Source organism: Rhinichthys klamathensis, unplaced genomic scaffold, assembly GCF_029890125.1.
Source record: "Rhinichthys klamathensis goyatoka isolate OS25496 unplaced genomic scaffold, OSU_Roscu_1.1 h1tg001095l_1, whole genome shotgun sequence".
NCBI lineage: Eukaryota > Metazoa > Chordata > Actinopteri > Cypriniformes > Leuciscidae > Rhinichthys > Rhinichthys klamathensis.
Genome location: NW_026607339.1, coordinates 193,855 through 214,477, shown reverse-complemented (window position 1 = coordinate 214,477; position 20,623 = coordinate 193,855). Strand labels below are relative to the sequence as shown.

Below are 20,623 nucleotides of genomic sequence, written 5' to 3'. Positions count from 1 at the left end.
CGCATATAAATGTTAAACAACAAAACAACCCAGAAAATGGTTCCAAACTATTAGTTTCACTCATACTTTCGAAAAGTGTGCTTTCACTTTAATTTAGTGTGAGCAGTGCAAAACAGACTCGCCGCCGAACCCCCGCTTCCCCGCTGCTCGCGCGCCGCTCCTGCTCGTGGTGTGAACGCACTCATTGATTAACATGCACACCGAAAGAAATGCGCGTCGCTCACGCATGCGGTGTGAAACGGCCGTTAGATACACACCATCGTGTACACATAAATCTCTGACCCATCGTCTTCTTCCTCGTCTAATGTCTGTCGCTCTGCATACGTCATCTGGTATAACTGAAGCGATTGGCTATGAGCTACGTACAGGCGCATTGGATAGGGTTAGCACCCAATAAACGGCTCTGGGCACCCTTGGGTCTGACGTTAGCCAGGCTAAGTCTTGGCAGGTGTTCCTGTAGACAGTGAGTTGTGTTCTGAGTGAAGCTGAGCGGAGGAGAACACACGCGTGACAGTGTAACGGACCTGTGCGTCAGCTCTTAACCCTGCTGACACACTATGAGGGAATGGTAAAGTCTGTGCTGTAAATCCAGTGTTTAATGTTGTTTATGTGGTGTTTTTAATCCGCTTTAAGACACACCATGTGTAAGTTCATAAGTCGACAGCATTGCTGAGTATTTCCTGCTTAAAACTGCAGTGAACCAAAGACAGTCTCAAAAACACGGTGTGAAATCGCTGGTGTTTCTGACGTCACAAACGACCTTGTAACCAATCAGATCAACGTGTGATCGTCAACCAGTGGATCTCTGAGCTGAGGGAGTGTGTGTGTGTGTGTGTGTGTGTGTGTGTGTGTGTGTGTGTGTGTGTGTGTGTGTGTGTGCTAAACACTGATGTGTCTCCACAGACGGCCCGGTGGAAGGTCGTGTGTGTGTGTGTGTGTGTGTGTGTGTGTGTGCTAAACACTGTTGTGTCTCCACAGACGGCCCGGTGGAAGGTTGTGTGTGTGTGTGTGTGTGTGTGTGTGTGTGTGTGTGTGTGTGCTAAACACTGTTGTGTCTCCACAGACGGCCCGGTGGAAGGTCGTGTGTGTGTGTGTGTGTGTGTGTGTGTGTGTGTGTGTGTGTGTGTGTGTGCTAAACACTGTTGTGTCTCCACAGACGGCCCGGTGGAAGGTTGTGTGTGTGTGTGTGTGTGTGTGCTAAACACTGATGTGTCTCCACAGACGGCCCGGTGTAAGGTCGTGTGTGTGTGTGTGTGTGTGTGTGTGCTAAACACTGTTGTGTCTCCACAGACGGCCCGGTGGAAGGTCGTGTGTGTGTGTGTGTGTGTGTGTGTGTGTGTGTGTGTGTGTGTGTGTGTGTGCTAAACACTGTTGTGTCTCCACAGACGGCCCGGTGGAAGGTCGTGTGTGTGTGTGTGTGTGTGTGTGTGTGCTAAACACTGTTGTGTCTCCACAGACGGCCCGGTGGAAGGTTGTGTGTGTGTGTGTGTGTGTGTGTGTGCTAAACACTGTTGTGTCTTCACAGACGGCCCGGTGGAAGGTCGTGTGTGTGTGTGTGTGTGTGTGTGTGTGTGCTAAACACTGTTGTGTCTCCACAGACGGCCCGGTGGAAGGTTGTGTGTGTGTGTGTGTGTGTGTGTGTGCTAAACACTGTTGTGTCTCCACAGACGGCCCGGTGGAAGGTCGTGTGTGTGTGTGTGTGTGTGTGTGTGTGTGCTAAACACTGTTGTGTCTCCACAGACGGCCCGGTGGAAGGTTGTGTGTGTGTGTGTGTGTGTGTGTGTGTGTGTGTGTGTGTGTGTGCTAAACACTGATGTGTCTCCACAGACGGCCCGGTGGAAGGTTGTGTGTGTGTGTGTGTGTGTGTGTGTGTGTGTGCTAAACACTGTTGTGTCTCCACAGACGGCCCGGTGGAAGGTTGTGTGTGTGTGTGTGTGTGTGTGTGTGTGTGTGTGTGTGTGCTAAACACTGATGTGTCTCCACAGACGGCCCGGTGGAAGGTTGTGTGTGTGTGTGTGTGTGTGTGTGTGTGTGTGTGTGTGTGTGTGTGTGTGTGTGTGTGTGTGCTAAACACTGTTGTGTCTCCACAGACGGCCCGGTGGAAGGTTGTGTGTGTGTGTGTGTGTGTGTGTGTGTGTGTGTGCTAAACACTGATGTGTCTCCACAGACGGCCCGGTGGAAGGTTGTGTGTGTGTGTGTGTGTGTGTGTGTGTGTGTGTGTGTGTGCTAAACACTGATGTGTCTCCACAGACGGCCCGGTGGAAGGTTGTGTGTGTGTGTGTGTGTGTGTGTGTGTGTGTGTGCTAAACACTGATGTGTCTCCACAGACGGCCCGGTGGAAGGTCGTGTGTGTGTGTGTGTGTGTGTGTGTGTGTGTGTGTGTGTGCTAAACACTGATGTGTCTCCACAGACGGCCCGGTGGAAGGTCGTGTGTGTGTGTGTGTGTGTGTGTGTGCTAAACACTGATGTGTCTCCACAGACGGCCCGGTGGAAGGTCGTGTGTGTGTGTGTGTGTGTGTGTGTGTGTGTGTGTGTGTGTGTGTGTGTGCTAAACACTGATGTGTCTCCACAGACGGCCCGGTGGAAGGTTGTGTGTGTGTGTGTGTGTGTGTGTGTGTGTGTGTGCTAAACACTGTTGTGTCTCCACAGACGGCCCGGTGGAAGGTTGTGTGTGTGTGTGTGTGTGTGTGTGTGTGTGTGCTAAACACTGATGTGTCTCCACAGACGGCCCGGTGGAAGGTTGTGTGTGTGTGTGTGTGTGTGTGTGTGTGTGTGTGTGTGCTAAACACTGATGTGTCTCCACAGACGGCCCGGTGGAAGGTTGTGTGTGTGTGTGTGTGTGTGTGTGTGTGTGTGTGTGTGTGTGTGCTAAACACTGATGTGTCTCCACAGACGGCCCGGTGGAAGGTTGTGTGTGTGTGTGTGTGTGTGTGTGTGTGTGTGTGTGTGCTAAACACTGTTGTGTCTCCACAGACGGCCCGGTGGAAGGTTGTGTGTGTGTGTGTGTGTGTGTGTGTGTGTGTGTGTGTGTGTGTGTGTGTGTGTGCTAAACACTGATGTGTCTCCACAGACGGCCCGGTGGAAGGTTGTGTGTGTGTGTGTGTGTGTGTGTGTGTGTGTGCTAAACACTGTCGTGTCTCCACAGACGGCCCGGTGGAAGGTCGTGTGTGTGTGTGTGTGTGTGTGTGTGTGTGTGTGTGTGTGTGTGTGTGTGTGTGTGTGTGTGTGTGTGTGTGTGTGTGTGTGTGTGCTAAACACTGATGTGTCTCCACAGACGGCCCGGTGGAAGGTTGTGTGTGTGTGTGTGTGTGTGTGTGTGTGCTAAACACTGATGTGTCTCCACAGACGGCCCGGTGGAAGGTTGTGTGTGTGTGTGTGTGTGTGTGTGTGTGTGTGCTAAACACTGTTGTGTCTCCACAGACGGCCCGGTGGAAGGTTGTGTGTGTGTGTGTGTGTGTGTGTGTGTGTGTGTGTGTGTGTGTGTGTGTGTGTGTGTGTGTGTGTGTGTGTGTGTGCTAAACACTGATGTGTCTCCACAGACGGCCCGGTGGAAGGTCGTGTGTGTGTGTGTGTGTGTGTGTGTGTGCTAAACACTGTTGTGTCTCCACAGACGGCCCGGTGGAAGGTCGTGTGTGTGTGTGTGTGTGTGTGTGTGTGTGTGCTAAACACTGTTGTGTCTCCACAGACGGCCCGGTGGAAGGTCGTGTGTGTGTGTGTGTGTGTGTGTGTGTGCTAAACACTGATGTGTCTCCACAGACGGCCCGGTGGAAGGTTGTGTGTGTGTGTGTGTGTGTGTGTGCTAAACACTGATGTGTCTCCACAGACGGCCCGGTGGAAGGTTGTGTGTGTGTGTGTGTGTGTGTGTGTGTGTGTGTGTGTGTGTGCTAAACACTGATGTGTCTCCACAGACGGCCCGGTGGAAGGTTGTGTGTGTGTGTGTGTGTGTGTGTGTGTGTGTGTGTGCTAAACACTGTTGTGTCTCCACAGACGGCCCGGTGGAAGGTTGTGTGTGTGTGTGTGTGTGTGTGTGTGTGTGTGTGTGTGTGTGCTAAACACTGATGTGTCTCCACAGACGGCCCGGTGGAAGGTTGTGTGTGTGTGTGTGTGTGTGTGTGCTAAACACTGATGTGTCTCCACAGACGGCCCGGTGGAAGGTTGTGTGTGTGTGTGTGTGTGTGTGTGTGTGTGTGTGTGCTAAACACTGATGTGTCTCCACAGACGGCCCGGTGGAAGGTTGTGTGTGTGTGTGTGTGTGTGTGTGTGTGTGTGTGTGTGTGTGCTAAACACTGATGTGTCTCCACAGACGGCCCGGTGGAAGGTTGTGTGTGTGTGTGTGTGTGTGTGTGTGTGTGTGTGTGTGTGTGTGCTAAACACTGATGTGTCTCCACAGACGGCCCGGTGGAAGGTTGTGTGTGTGTGTGTGTGTGTGTGTGTGTGTGTGCTAAACACTGATGTGTCTCCACAGACGGCCCGGTGGAAGGTTGTGTGTGTGTGTGTGTGTGTGTGTGTGTGTGTGTGTGCTAAACACTGATGTGTCTCCACAGACGGCCCGGTGGAAGGTTGTGTGTGTGTGTGTGTGTGTGTGTGTGTGTGTGTGTGTGTGTGCTAAACACTGATGTGTCTCCACAGACGGCCCGGTGGAAGGTTGTGTGTGTGTGTGTGTGTGTGTGTGTGTGTGCTAAACACTGTTGTGTCTCCACAGACGGCCCGGTGGAAGGTTGTGTGTGTGTGTGTGTGTGTGTGTGTGTGCTAAACACTGATGTGTCTCCACAGACGGCCCGGTGGAAGGTTGTGTGTGTGTGTGTGTGTGTGTGTGTGTGTGTGCTAAACACTGTCGTGTCTCCACAGACGGCCCGGTGGAAGGTCGTGTGTGTGTGTGTGTGTGTGTGTGTGTGTGTGTGTGCTAAACACTGATGTGTCTCCACAGACGGCCCGGTGGAAGGTCGTGTGTGTGTGTGTGTGTGTGTGTGTGTGTGTGTGTGTGTGTGTGTGTGTGTGTGTGTGTGTGTGTGTGTGTGTGTGCTAAACACTGTTGTGTCTCCACAGACGGCCCGGTGGAAGGTCGTGTGTGTGTGTGTGTGTGTGTGTGTGTGTGTGTGTGCTAAACACTGATGTGTCTCCACAGACGGCCCGGTGGAAGGTCGTGTGTGTGTGTGTGTGTGTGTGTGTGTGTGCTAAACACTGATGTGTCTCCACAGACGGCCCGGTGGAAGGTTGTGTGTGTGTGTGTGTGTGTGTGTGTGTGTGTGTGTGTGTGTGTGTGTGTGTGTGTGTGTGTGTGTGTGTGTGTGCTAAACACTGATGTGTCTCCACAGACGGCCCGGTGGAAGGTTGTGTGTGTGTGTGTGTGTGTGTGTGTGTGTGTGCTAAACACTGATGTGTCTCCACAGACGGCCCGGTGGAAGGTTGTGTGTGTGTGTGTGTGTGTGTGTGTGTGTGTGTGTGTGCTAAACACTGATGTGTCTCCACAGACGGCCCGGTGGAAGGTTGTGTGTGTGTGTGTGTGTGTGTGTGTGTGTGTGTGTGTGCTAAACACTGATGTGTCTCCACAGACGGCCCGGTGGAAGGTTGTGTGTGTGTGTGTGTGTGTGTGTGTGTGTGTGCTAAACACTGATGTGTCTCCACAGACGGCCCGGTGGAAGGTTGTGTGTGTGTGTGTGTGTGTGTGTGTGCTAAACACTGATGTGTCTCCACAGACGGCCCGGTGGAAGGTTGTGTGTGTGTGTGTGTGTGTGTGTGTGTGCTAAACACTGTTGTGTCTCCACAGACGGCCCGGTGGAAGGTCGTGTGTGTGTGTGTGTGTGTGTGTGTGTGTGTGCTAAACACTGATGTGTCTCCACAGACGGCCCGGTGGAAGGTCGTGTGTGTGTGTGTGTGTGTGTGTGTGTGTGTGTGTGTGTGTGTGTGTGTGTGTGTGTGTGTGTGTGTGTGTGTGTGTGCTAAACACTGTTGTGTCTCCACAGACGGCCCGGTGGAAGGTCGTGTGTGTGTGTGTGTGTGTGTGTGTGTGTGTGTGTGCTAAACACTGATGTGTCTCCACAGACGGCCCGGTGGAAGGTCGTGTGTGTGTGTGTGTGTGTGTGTGTGTGTGCTAAACACTGATGTGTCTCCACAGACGGCCCGGTGGAAGGTTGTGTGTGTGTGTGTGTGTGTGTGTGTGTGTGTGTGTGTGTGTGTGTGTGTGTGTGTGTGTGTGTGTGTGCTAAACACTGATGTGTCTCCACAGACGGCCCGGTGGAAGGTTGTGTGTGTGTGTGTGTGTGTGTGTGTGTGTGTGCTAAACACTGATGTGTCTCCACAGACGGCCCGGTGGAAGGTTGTGTGTGTGTGTGTGTGTGTGTGTGTGTGTGTGTGTGTGCTAAACACTGATGTGTCTCCACAGACGGCCCGGTGGAAGGTTGTGTGTGTGTGTGTGTGTGTGTGTGTGTGTGTGTGTGTGCTAAACACTGATGTGTCTCCACAGACGGCCCGGTGGAAGGTTGTGTGTGTGTGTGTGTGTGTGTGTGTGTGTGTGCTAAACACTGATGTGTCTCCACAGACGGCCCGGTGGAAGGTTGTGTGTGTGTGTGTGTGTGTGTGTGTGCTAAACACTGATGTGTCTCCACAGACGGCCCGGTGGAAGGTTGTGTGTGTGTGTGTGTGTGTGTGTGTGTGCTAAACACTGTTGTGTCTCCACAGACGGCCCGGTGGAAGGTCGTGTGTGTGTGTGTGTGTGTGCTAAACACTGTTGTGTCTCCACAGACGGCCCGGTGGAAGGTCACGTCGAAGGAAGCGCTCCAGCGAATCGGAGAGTACTCAGAGGCCGCCATCACCATACGAGGGACGTACTTCCCCCCGGGCAAAGAGCCCAAAGAGGGCGAGCGCAAGATCTACCTGGCCATCGAGAGTACGTGCCGCTTCACACACACCTGAGCCTTCTGCTGACGCGTGACTAAACCTGTGTGTGTGTGTGTGTGTGTGTGTGTGTGTGTGTGTGTGTGTGTGTGTGTGTGTTTACAGGTGCGAACGAGCTGGCCGTGCAGAAGGCGAAGGCAGAGATCACACGACTCATCAAGGAGGAGCTCATACGCCTGGTACATCCCCACCATCCACTCAACGCTCCTGCACCAGTTACACACGAGCTACACACCAGTTACACACCGGTTACACACCAGTTACACACCAGTTACACACGAGCTACACACCAGTTACACACCAGTTACACACCAGTTACACACCAGTTACACACGAGCTACACACCAGTTACACACCAGTTACACACGGGTTACACACCAGTTACACACCAGTTACACACCAGTTACACACCAGTTACACATCAGTTACACATCAGTTACACACCAGTTACACACGAACTACACACCAGTTACACATCAGTTACACATCAGTTACACATCAGTTACACACCGGTTACACACCAGTTACACACGAGCTACACACCAGTTACACATCAGTTACACATCAGTTACACACCGGTTACACACCAGTTACACACGAGCTACACACCAGTTACACATCAGTTACACACCAGTTACACACCAGTTACACATCAGTTACACATCAGTTACACATCAGTTACACACCGGTTACACACCAGTTACACACGAGCTACACACCAGTTACACACACGGGTTACACACCGGTTACACACCGTTTACACACCAGTTACACACGAGCTACACACCAGTTACACATCAGTTACACACCAGTTACACACCAGTTACACATCAGTTACACATCAGTTACACATCAGTTACACACCGGTTACACACCAGTTACACACGAGCTACACACCAGCTACACACACGGGTTACACACGGGTTACACACCAGTTACACACCAGTTACACACACGGGTTACACACCAGTTACACATCAGTTACACACACGGGTTACACACGGGTTACACACCAGTTACACACCAGTTACACACACGGGTTACACACCAGTTACACATGTTACACACGAGCTACACACCAGTTACACACACGGGTTACACACGGGTTACACACCAGTTACACACGAGCTACACACCAGTTACACACACGGGTTACACACGGGTTACACACCAGTTACACACACGGGTTACACACGGGTTACACACCAGTTACACACCAGTTACACACACGGGTTACACACCAGTTACACATCAGTTACACACCAGTTACACACCGGTTACACACGGGTTACACACGGGTTACACACGGGTTACACACGGGTTACACACCAGTTACACATCAGTTACACACCAGTTACACACCAGTTACACACCAGTTACACACACGGGTTACACACACGGGTTACACACCAGTTACACATCAGTTACACACCGGTTACACACCAGTTACACACCAGTTACACACCAGTTACACACCAGTTACACACACGGGTTACACACGGGTTACACACCAGTTACACACACGGGTTACACACCAGTTACACACCAGTTACACACGAGATACACACACAGCAGGAGTTACACACACGCAGGAGTTACACACACGCAGGAGTTACACACACGCAGGAGTTACACACACGCGGGAGTTACACACACACAGGAGTTACACACACACAGGAGTTACACACACACAGGAGTTACACACACAGCAGGAGTTACACACACGCAGGAGTTACACACACACAGGAGTTACACACACAGCAGGAGTTACACACACACAGGAGTTACACACACGCAGGAGTTACACACACAGCAGGAGTTACACACACGCAGGAGTTACACACACGCAGGAGTTACACACACGCAGGAGTTACACACACAGCAGGAGTTACACACACGCAGGAGTTACACACACGCAGGAGTTACACACACACGCAGGAGTTACACACACACACGAGTTACACACACACAGGAGTTACACACACACAGGAGTTACACACACACAGGAGTTACACACACACACAGGAGTTACACACACACAGGAGTTACACACACACAGGAGTTACACACACACAGGAGTTACACACACACAGGAGTTACACACACACACAGGAGTTACACACACGCAGGAGTTACACACACGCAGGAGTTACACACACACAGGAGTTACACACACACAGGAGTTACACACACACAGGAGTTACACACACAGCAGGAGTTACACACACAGCAGGAGTTACACACACGCAGGAGTTACACACACACAGGAGTTACACACACACAGGAGTTACACACACACAGGAGTTACACACACAGCAGGAGTTACACACACGCAGGAGTTACACACACACAGGAGTTACACACACAGCAGGAGTTACACACACGCAGGAGTTACACACACGCAGGAGTTACACACACAGCAGGAGTTACACACACGCAGGAGTTACACACACGCAGGAGTTACACACAACGCAGGAGTTACACACACGCAGGAGTTACACACACGCAGGAGTTACACACACGCAGGAGTTACACACACAGCAGGAGTTACACACACGCAGGAGTTACACACACGCAGGAGTTACACACACGCAGGAGTTACACACACGCAGGAGTTACACACACGCAGGAGTTACACACACGCAGGAGTTACACACACGCAGGAGTTACACACACGCAGGAGTTACACACACGCAGGAGTTACACACACGCAGGAGTTACACACACGCAGGAGTTACACACACAGCAGGAGTTACACACACGCAGGAGTTACACACACGCAGGAGTTACACACACGCAGGAGTTACACACACAGCAGGAGTTACACACACGCAGGAGTTACACACACAGGAGTTACACACACAGCAGGAGTTACACACACAGCAGGAGTTACACACACAGCAGGAGTTACACACACGCAGGAGTTACACACACAGGAGTTACACACACAGCAGGAGTTACACACACAGCAGGAGTTACACACACACAGGAGTTACACACACACAGGAGTTACACACACAGCAGGAGTTACACACACAGCAGGAGTTACACACACACAGGAGTTACACACACGCAGGAGTTACACACACACAGGAGTTACACACACGCAGGAGTTACACACACACAGGAGTTACACACACAGCAGGAGTTACACACACAGCAGGAGTTACACACACAGAAGGAGTTACACACACGCAGGAGTTACACACACGCAGGAGTTACACACACGCAGGAGTTACACACACGCAGGAGTTACACACACGCAGGAGTTACACACACGCAGGAGTTACACACACGCAGGAGTTACACACACGCAGGAGTTACACACACGCAGGAGTTACACACACACAGGAGTTACACACACGCAGGAGTTACACACACACACAGGAGTTACACACAGCAGGAGTTACACACACGCAGGAGTTACACACACAGGAGTTACACACACGCAGGAGTTACACACACGCAGGAGTTACACACACGCAGGAGTTACACACACGCAGGAGTTACACACACGCAGGAGTTACACACACGCAGGAGTTACACACACGCAGGAGTTACACACACGCAGGAGTTACACACACACAGGAGTTACACACACACAGGAGTTACACACACAGCAGGAGTTACACACACGCAGGAGTTACACACAGCAGGAGTTACACACACGCAGGAGTTACACACAGCAGGAGTTACACACACACAGGAGTTACACACACACAGGAGTTACACACACGCAGGAGTTACACACACGCAGGAGTTACACACACACAGGAGTTACACACACACAGGAGTTACACACACGCAGGAGTTACACACACGCAGGAGTTACACACACGCAGGAGTTACACACACGCAGGAGTTACACACACGCAGGAGTTACACACACGCAGGAGTTACACACACGCAGGAGTTACACACACGCAGGAGTTACACACACGCAGGAGTTACACACACGCAGGAGTTACACACACGCAGGAGTTACACACACGCAGGAGTTACACACACACAGGAGTTACACACACACAGGAGTTACACACACACAGGAGTTACACACACACAGGAGTTACACACACACAGGAGTTACACACACACAGGAGTTACACACACACAGGAGTTACACACACACAGGAGTTACACACACACACACAGGAGTTACACACACACACACAGGAGTTACACACACACAGGAGTTACACACACACAGGAGTTACACACACACAGGAGTTACACACACACAGGAGCTACACACACACACACACACAGGAGCTACACACACAGCAGGAGTTACACACACACAGGAGTTACACACACACAGGAGTTACACACACAGCAGGAGTTACACACACACAGGAGTTACACACACACAGGAGTTACACACACACACAGGAGTTACACACACACACAGGAGTTACACACACACACAGGAGTTACACACACGCAGGAGTTACACACACACACAGGAGTTACACACACGCAGGAGTTACACACACACACAGGAGTTACACACACACAGGAGTTACACACACACAGGAGTTACACACACACACAGGAGTTACACACACACACAGGAGTTACACACACGCAGGAGTTACACACACACGCAGGAGTTACACACACACACAGGAGTTACACACACACAGGAGTTACACACACACAGCACAGACTGAAGTTTGGTCTCGGTTTAAAGAAGACCCTTGGCAGATTATTGCTGAAGTAAAAAAATATTTAAAAAGTAAAACAAAAAATGTATATAGCTTTGTTTATGAAAATTATTTATTTTATATAAAATGTATATTTTATGAAACATGTTGAACTCTAAAACTGCTAGAAAATCAAAGTCATAAATCTAAACGAGCTCACAGTAAATGAGCGTTCAGTGTGTGTGTGTGTGTGTGTGTGTGTGTGTGTGTGTGTGTGTGTGTGTGTGTGTGTGTGTGTGTGTGTGAGCGCAGGAACACATTTCCCCATTAGAGGCAGTGAAACCCACTGGGACACAGCGCTGGGATTGGGATTTACAGTATGAATGAATGAAAGCCTCTTAAGATTGCATCAGTTTATAGTGAAACGGCCCTGGGATTAAACTTTTTTTAATGGGGATATTTTTGTCTTTAAGGTCCTGAGAGGAACTATTCTGTGTTACTAGTGCAAGATAGAGTTATTAAAGGAAATGGGGGTGAAAGAGTGAACATACACCTGTGCTAATATTTATGCAGTTGGCATTAACACAGGCAAAGTTATCACACAAACAAAACTAAAGACACAAGTGTCCATAAGTACACACACGGGTCTAGTGTCAGTAATCACAGTGTATAATCTGTGTTTAGAGCGAGCCGCTTCCCTCTCTGAACGACTGATCCGCATGAACACACACCGCATCTGCTCTCACGCTCAATCATACACCTGAGGAGGAGTGTGTTCACTGACTGTGCGCTTGTGTGTGTGTTTCAGCAAAACTCCTACCAGCCGACCAGCAAGGGCCGGTACAAGGTCCTGTAGAGCGGTGCGCTGGGCTCTCACACAAGGCTTCGGTTTTGTCAGCTGATCGAACACCAGGTTTGGATCTCTGGAAGTTTTTACCTGTTGTTTGCATCGCTCACGTTGAATATTTTAGAAAACTCCCATGTAATTGTGAACTTAATTTGGAAATAAAGTGTTTTTTTTCTTGTGTATTTCCTTGTTCCATGATCTCAGTTTGTTCTATCAGGACTTCACTTTTCCATCGGTCATTTGCAGCAAGAAAGAGAGTTATCGTTTAGATATGTTTAAGGATCATGATTCTATGGTTCACCTCATGCATCTCTCCCATTAACTGAGAGCGCTAGGCGATAGTAAGAAAACCATACAAATGAACCGTTTCAGAGAAAATAGCTAGTTAGACTGAATTCATGATTGTATCATGTATAATCTCCAAACGAAGTATTAATACCATACTAGAAAATAATTATCAGACCGTAATGATAGATGGGTTTACCATGACCATGATACTTCTAAGTTAGCAAATTCATGTACCATGTCATTTATGAGGATGGTAGTGGCTTGCCATTGGCTGATCTCCTGTGAGTGACAGGTTATAGCCCCGCCCTCGTCATCAGAAGAGAAGAGATGCTGCAAGAGGAGCTGATCCTGATTCAACATTATTAACACAATAATGATATGCACGGTTTGACTGGTTGTTCAAGGATTGACACCTGTCAATCAAAACTAATACTCTATGTATTAACACGAATACTCAATGCTCGGTCCAGTAAGTCATGAGCGACTGTGATTGGTTAACCCTGAGCGACTGTGATTGGTCTGTCCTGGTCAGCGTTGAGGAAAGTAGCGTGTACCACGTGTCTCTGGTTCCTGTTTGAGCATCTGAATAATGACAGACACTTATAAGCGCTGAAGTGAAAACACACAGGGAAGAGTTCAAGCAGATTCAGCTTTATTTATCTCCATCGAGCAGAAGAATAAACTCGATGCTGCTCCATCCACTGCGCGCACACTCAGCGCGCATGCGCGTTCCCGTTTGATTTCTTAATATTTAATATCAATGGCTGACGCTCGTTTCTAAAGCATCTCTTAAAATTAGGAAGGAATCTTTGACACGTTTTCTCAACACCAAGGTGAACGTCAATCTCTTTGATTTTATCCGCTGGGCTTCGATCCTAATCAGTCCAAATTCACTCAAAATGGGACAGAAATGTCACATTTAACCCTTTCCGTTCCGCTGTCGACATTAACGCGAGGTACAGTCATTCATAATCTCTTTACAAACAAATGATGTTTCTGTAAGTTTGCATGAACTGGAATTTGTATTTCATCAAATCAAATGTATCTTTGACTTTGTCACTGTTATTAGTAATATAGAGGACAACAATAGAGGCTTTGTCATGTGATGATAGCTGTGTGCATTTATAATGTAACATGTCACATTTAAAGCTATGCATGCTAATATAGCCCTGACTGATGCATGATCTGTCTTTATTAACTATTATAAAACAGAAGCTATGCATTCACTCACACACATATATGAAGATGTTTTGAGTTCTGTTGTTGTAAAGAGTTTCAAGCAAACACTTGAAGACCCCATGAAATCAACATGAGAGTCAATGTCTGTGAGCTTTGACCATTTAACCATTTACTTTAACCAGATATGCATTTATATCAACGAGAAAATAGATTATAAAGGTCCGTTCACACCAAGAATGATAACCATAACAATAGCTATTACGTTTTCATAATCGTCCACAACTATAACGATAACGGCACAGAATAATAATATCGTTGGAGCCACATTCAGAATAAAAAAATTTTCCAGCTGATAAACGATAACATCATTGACAGCCAATCAGAATCCATCCTGCTTTAAAGAGCTTGAGCATTTAAAGGGACCACATCATGAACATCTGACTTTTCTTGTGTGTAAGTGCTGTAATCCGGTGCTTCTACCGACACTGAAAACGTGAAAAGTGAATCCCAGTAACTCTGTTCTGGTGAGTCTTTCTCTGAGAGCATGTCAAAAAATAAGCCGATCAGATTTCATCCCCTTCTAAAGTATGTAGAGAATCTTATTATAAAATCACCAGCCCTTAATCTGCACGTTTACACACACCAGCGACATTGGGTTCGGCGAGCGCCAACAGAGACCAGTTCTAACGCACTGGAGAAGATCCAGCAAAGCCTGAAACTGTTCTGTGGTCGAGCACAGACGACACTGAACACTATTGACCAGAACATGTCAGCGCTGTCTTATAAACACCTCAGGAACTGTGGACACTTGTGGAAGAGTTCAACATGATGAGGAGATGATCAGTGTAACTCCACAACAACTACAGAAATGTCTCCGCTAACATTCAGAAACGTGTAAAAGTGAAGCTCTCCCTGAGTCTCTCCGTAAGGCTGCACTCGCTGCTGTTACTCCTGACTCTGGATCAGTGAGATCGGCCTGTGGTGTTATTGCCGGAGTCTCTGAAGCTCGTGTGAAGGCTCCGCCCTCTTCTGAATGGAGGCGGAGCTAAAGCTCATTTGCATTTAAAGAGACACACACAAAAAGGCGCATTTTTGCTCACACCCAAAAATGTATTGTGAGCTGAAATATCACAGACACATTTGAGGACTAGATTTATATTACATCTAATGAAAAGAGTCATAATATGTCACCGTTGACGCGATAGACGACAAAACTAAGAATAAACAGACCGATATCATCCATTAACGTTAAAAATCTTGGTGTGAATGGGCCTTAAGAAACATTGACTACTCTCGCACTCGGTAAAGTTCTGACCAATCAAATGAGAGGGTCCGTCCCACTCCTTCGATACGCCCCCTAGCTTCCTGTTTCATGGAGTCTTTTTAGCCACACAAAATAAGACTCAAAGCCTCTGTCACACACATATGTCCCATCTGTCAACAGAAGATGATGCGTCAGGTGTCCAGCAGCAGCGAATACTGCGTCGACGGACGGCCCTCGTGTTTAGCGGAGGACGGGAGGCTCTCGCCGAGCCACTTTGATTTGTGCCCCACCAAGTTTTACCAGTCTTCCCCCCCTCAGCGCTCTCGGCAGATGTGCTTCGCGTACCTGCCGCCGCCGCCGGTCCTCAAGTCCCCCTCGTGCCGCGAGGAGCCACGTCTGCCGCAGGGGCCCGTCGGACCTCAGGGAAACCACAGAAGCGGGGACTCTAAAAAGAAGGGAGCGTCCGGGAGGTCTGGGAAACGCGGCCGGCCGGCGGGAACCACCAAATCCGCCGGTTACAGAACCAGCACGGGCAGACCGCTGGGCACCACTAAAGCCGCCGGGTTTAAGACCAGTCCGGGCCGGCCCCTGGGCACCACCAAGGCCGCGGGCTATAAGGTGAGTCCCGGCCGGCCGCCCGGCAGCATCAAGAGCCCGTCTCGGCTGGGTAAGCTAAGCTACGGTTCCTGCAGCGGAGCGGCGTTCCCCTACAGCATCATGCACAGACCCGACGCTACGCTGAAGGAGGAAGCGGCTAAAGAGTAAAGTCAACCTTTCCTTCTTTACTGTAATGCATCCTCATCCCTCACACAAACATTAATCGGTTCTGCCTTCTGTGTAACGCAAAATGTAATGAGTAATCAGCCTAAAGAGAGTATCATAGCAGTATTCAGATCCCAGGATTCTGTTGTGTGAGTATTGAGCGTCACAGTGCGATCCGCTGGTTAAGTCGTGATGTAAGGAATACTGTTTCCGGGTCCAAGCCTCGACTCGATTCAAGTGAGAATACTATCTCAAGCCCTGAGACATTCCAGTAGCTAGATGATAACAGTGATGGGATAAACCATGTTTCTGAGTGACAGATCCTAGTGATGACATGTAGATGGAGAAGAAAAGCGGTCCCAGCACTGAGCCCTGAGGCACTCCAGTAGCTAGATGATAACAGTGATGGGAAAACCATGTTTCTGAATGACAGATTCTAGTGATGACATGTAGATGTAGAAGAGAAGCGGTCCCAGCACTGAGCCCTGAGGCACTCCAGTAGCTAGATGATAACAGTGATTGGATAACCCATGTTTCTGAGTGACAGATCCCAGTGATGACATGTAGATGGAGAAGAGAAGCAGTCCCAGCACTGAGCCCTGAGGCACTCCAGTAGCTAGATGATAACAGTGATGGGATAAACCATGTTTCTGAATGATAGATCCTAGTGATGACATGTAGATGGAGAAGAGAAGCGGTCCCAGCACTGAGCCCTGAGGCACTCCAGTAGCTAGATGATAACAGTGATGGGAGAAACCATGTTTCTGAATGACAGATCCTAGTGATGACATGTAGATGGAGAAGAGAAGCGGTCCCAGCACTGAGCCCTGAGGCACTCCAGTAGCTAGATGATAACAGTGATGGGAGAAACCATGTTTCTGAATGACAGACACTAGTGATGACATGTAGATGGAGAAGAGAAGCAGTCCCAGCACTGAGCCCTGAGGCACTCCAGTAGCTAGATGATAACAGTGATGGGATAAACCATGTTTCTGAATGACAGACACTAGTGATGACATGTAGATGGAGAAGAGAAGCAGTCCCAGCACTGAGCCCTGAGGCACTCCAGTAGCTAGATGATAACAGTGATGGGATAAACCATGTTTCTGAATGATAGATCCTAGTGATGACATGTAGATGGAGAAGAGAAGCGGTCCCAGCACTGAGCCCTGAGGCACTCCAGTAGCTAGATGATAACAGTGATGGGATAAACCATGTTTCTGAATGACAGATCCTAGTGATGACATGTAGATGGAGAAGAGAAGCGGTCCCAGCACTGAGCCCTGAGGCACTCCAGTAGCTAGATGATAACAGTGATGGGATAAACCATGTTTCTGAATGACAGATCCTAGTGATGACATGTAGATGGAGAAGAGAAGCGGTCCCAGCACTGAGCCCTGAGGCACTCCAGTAGCTAGATGATAACAGTGATGGGAGAAACCATGTTTCTGAATGACAGATCCTAGTGATGACATGTAGATGGAGAAGAGAAGCGGTCCCAGCACTGAGCCCTGAGGCACTCCAGTAGCTAGATGATAACAGTGATGGGAGAAACCATGTTTCTGAATGACAGATCCTAGTGATGACATGTAGATGGAGAAGAGAAGCGGTCCCAGCACTGAGCCCTGAGGCACTCCAGTAGCTAGATGATAACAGTGATGGGATAAACCATGTTTCTGAATGACGGACACTAGTGAGGACTTGTAGATGGAGAAGAGAAGCAGTCCCAGCACTGAGCCCTGAGGCACTCCAGTAGCTAGATGATAACAGTGATGAGAAAACCATGTTTCTGAATGACAGACACTAGTGATGACATGTAGATGGAGAAGAGAAGCGGTCCCAGCACTGAGCCCTGAGGCACTCCAGTAGCTAGATGTTGGTCGTAGACACTCACTCCTCCACGACACCCTGAAGGTCCTGCTGAGAGAGAAGACCTGAACCATTGGAGTGCGGTTCCTGAGATGCCCTCATTGTCAGTGAGAGAGATAAAGGTCAGGATGGGGATTTTTCAGTATAGTTTGTGAGTGTATATCAGCACCTTTTGTTGCATCTGACAGAGAGCTTGGACCCGGAAATGGTATTGTGTAACATCCGACTGAAGGAGCGGATAGATTTGAGAGCAACAGTGAATATTAACTTAAGTTTGAGTCTGTTCCTCACACTGACTTCAGAAGACTTGAGTCATAACTTTCACATGAGCAAAAATAATAGAGTTCAGAGAGTGACAATAGAGTTCATTATCTTATCAATAACTATGCATTTTTAAAGGTATCAAGTGTTTCTGATAAAGTTAAAGCTTGTGCACACTGATTTGATTGTGTGTCACATACTGTGTATTCTCTCGAGTTAATTTTTTTAACAAATCCTAAGCTCAAATGGGATCTAAAAATGATCGGCACCCATGCAGACTCTCCATAGGATCTATTGCCTGCCGTCTGTGGAGTGCAGAGGAGGGCGGCTTCAGGGTGTTGTGGAGCGTAGCGATGCCCAGTGTGTTAAGGATGTGATTTTCCCGCCCAAACCAGTTCAGTGCAAACCCCACCCTGCAGCCAGTCCCATTGGTTAAGATTAGGGTGTAGAGAAGGGTTAGTGTTGCACTGTGATGGGCATGGCCAATGAAGTCTCTAGAATCGGCTGTGGGGCGGAGTTTGTGCTGAGCTGGTTTGGGGGGGTGGAAATCTCGCGTTAAGGTGCGGTCATATTAACCCCGCACCTCTCTATTGGTCAGCGTGGCGAATTCACGCGACCAACTTGAACATGAGCGATTTCTGTTGGAATGACTGGATTGAGCGACGATAAGCAGTGATTAACATGAGCTTGATCAGGAAAAGAGAAGCGTGAACTTTCTGCCAAACATCTGTGACATTGAAGAAAGTTTAAAACAACACGAGGGTGTGAAAATTATGACATAATGTTAATTTCTTTGAATTAACCCTTTAATGCTAACTAAAGGTTTGCTAATGTATTTCTGTCAGTGTTTTTCCAAGTGCAGGTCATCAGTTTTTTGTTAAGGTCCCGATAAACTTCAAGCGAAATCGATGGTGTGACACAATCAGGCCAAAACTAACTTCACTTGGTGTTCGTATACAGTTTGAAACGGCTGGTAAACGCCTCTGAACTCCCATTGGCCAGTGATGCTGTAATATGTGGGTGTGTCTCTGAGGCTCCGCCTTCTATGAGGTGTAAAACTTCTCCGGTTTATTTCTTCTGTTCAGTCAGTCGAGGCCAGACGCTAGTATAAACATGAACACACTGAGACGCTTTATAGCAGAAAGGAGACGCTGACACTGTTTTCATGTTTAACACTGTAAAGCTGCTGCTTTAAAGCATCTACTGTAGAAAGTGTGTTCAGATGCTTTCTGAACTGGTGTTTTCTCATTTCTGTTGTGTTTATGTTATTGAAAGGAAAGCGTAGCAGCACATATTTACATATTCATCAAAACCCCGGCGTCAGGATGTATAACAGTATAATCACTGATCACGCATATTCAACTCATTTTTACCCCCAAGTGAAGAACTTTAGTGTGTTTTTGTAAGTTTTATTATGAAAACCTTTGTATGCTAAGCCTCTGATTGTGTTTTGTCTGTTTTGTCTTCTGGTCTAGAACACCAAAACTGTTGTTACAAGCTCCCCAGTTCCTCCTCGGCAGCCTCCCGGTCCGGCAGCAGAAGACCCCCCCGCCAGCGGCGCTCCTGCCGTCAGGGGACGCCCCCCCGGGCCCCGAGCAGCTCATCTCCGCCGCGCTCTGGTCACGCTGAACGCCAGTGCATGTCATGGCGGGTTGTTAGTGAGCTTCTTTCATAAGCTTGAGTTATATAGTTAGACGATAATGAAGAGTGCAATATTTTCATCATTCCAGCACTCCACCAAAGACCTCCAACAGCATGATTCCAGAAGAAACACATGAAACGTGCACTCTTTAATCACACGTGTCAATCATTACACGTCTTGTAATAGTCACTTTTGTATTGTATTCATGATTCCGGCTCTGATGGTTCATGTATTGGTGTGTGGGAATGCAGCAGTGATGTAAACATGTTCTTATTGGTTCAGTATCACATGACTCAGATGAGTAGTGACTATAGTAGCAGTGAAGAGAAGAGCTTTTTGTTTAATATTTGTTACATTCACACAATCAGTGACGTGGGCTTTTCTTAATTTTTCTTTAATTTTCCACACTTTGTGATACAGTTAGAATACGAATGTTTGTGTATGTTTTATTAAAATGTAACTACAATCGAGGAAATCTTGATTTATTATTTCGATTTAAAGTAGAATAATGGAATTTTATTTTATTGAAGTAGCCTAAATTTTTTACAATAAAGTGCAAATGTAAAGAAAATATAAGTAAATTATAAAATAGTCTAATAATAACGTTTAAGATAAATATAGTACAAACTGACATCAACTGATATTGTTTGCATTGACCTCAATATTGTGGGTAGTTGACATATAAGAAAAATGGACAGTGATTATATTAGTTGCCTCCAACATGTGTCTAAATAATACTTTTTATTTTCAGACGCGAGTAAAAACATGAACACACTGAGACGCTTTAGCAGAAAGGAGACGCTGACACTGTTTTCATGTTTAACACTGTAAAGCTGCTGCTTTAAAGCATCTATTAAAGTTAAAATATTATTAAAGTGACTATTAAAGTTAAAATATTATTGTTCGTCCCGCAGCCGCTACCGAAGAGGTCACGTGTTTTATGTTACTTTCCCTCGCGCTTCTGAGTATGAACC

General features: G+C 48.0%; 2 protein-coding genes across 3 annotated transcripts in view; both read left to right on the top strand.

The window, feature by feature from the left end:
* Window positions 1–12,566, top strand: part of ddx46 (DEAD (Asp-Glu-Ala-Asp) box polypeptide 46) — a gene marked incomplete at its 5' end in the record, with an annotated part of 50,555 nt that extends 37,989 nt beyond the window's left edge. The window contains 3 exon segments of the mRNA XM_056244784.1: window positions 6,742–6,886; window positions 7,000–7,073; window positions 12,346–12,566. Of these exon segments, the coding sequence (XP_056100759.1) occupies window positions 6,742–6,886; window positions 7,000–7,073; window positions 12,346–12,393 (267 nt within the window).
* Window positions 12,567–13,284: 718 nt separating this feature from the next.
* cunh5orf24 (chromosome unknown C5orf24 homolog) lies at window positions 13,285–19,836 on the top strand. 2 transcript variants are annotated; one of them, XM_056244791.1, is made up of 3 exons: window positions 13,285–13,505; window positions 15,296–15,876; window positions 19,483–19,836. In XM_056244791.1, exons 2-3 carry the CDS (start codon window positions 15,299–15,301, stop codon window positions 19,634–19,636), a joined length of 732 nt encoding a protein of 243 aa, XP_056100766.1. In that variant the 5' UTR covers window positions 13,285–13,505; window positions 15,296–15,298; the 3' UTR covers window positions 19,637–19,836. The 2 variants fall into 2 exon arrangements, with proteins under 2 accessions (XP_056100766.1, XP_056100765.1); XM_056244790.1 differs by having other exon boundaries at window positions 13,287–13,628.
* The last annotated feature ends 787 nt before the right edge of the window (window positions 19,837–20,623 follow it).

Coding starts and splice junctions, on each gene's coding strand:
- cunh5orf24 (XM_056244791.1), top strand. CDS start 15,299: ATGATGCGTCAGGTGTCCAGCAGCAGCGAATACTGCGTCGACGGACGG. Junction 15,877..19,482: donor AAGGAGGAAGCGGCTAAAGA/GTAAAGTCAACC, acceptor CTTCTGGTCTAG/AACACCAAAACTGTTGTTAC.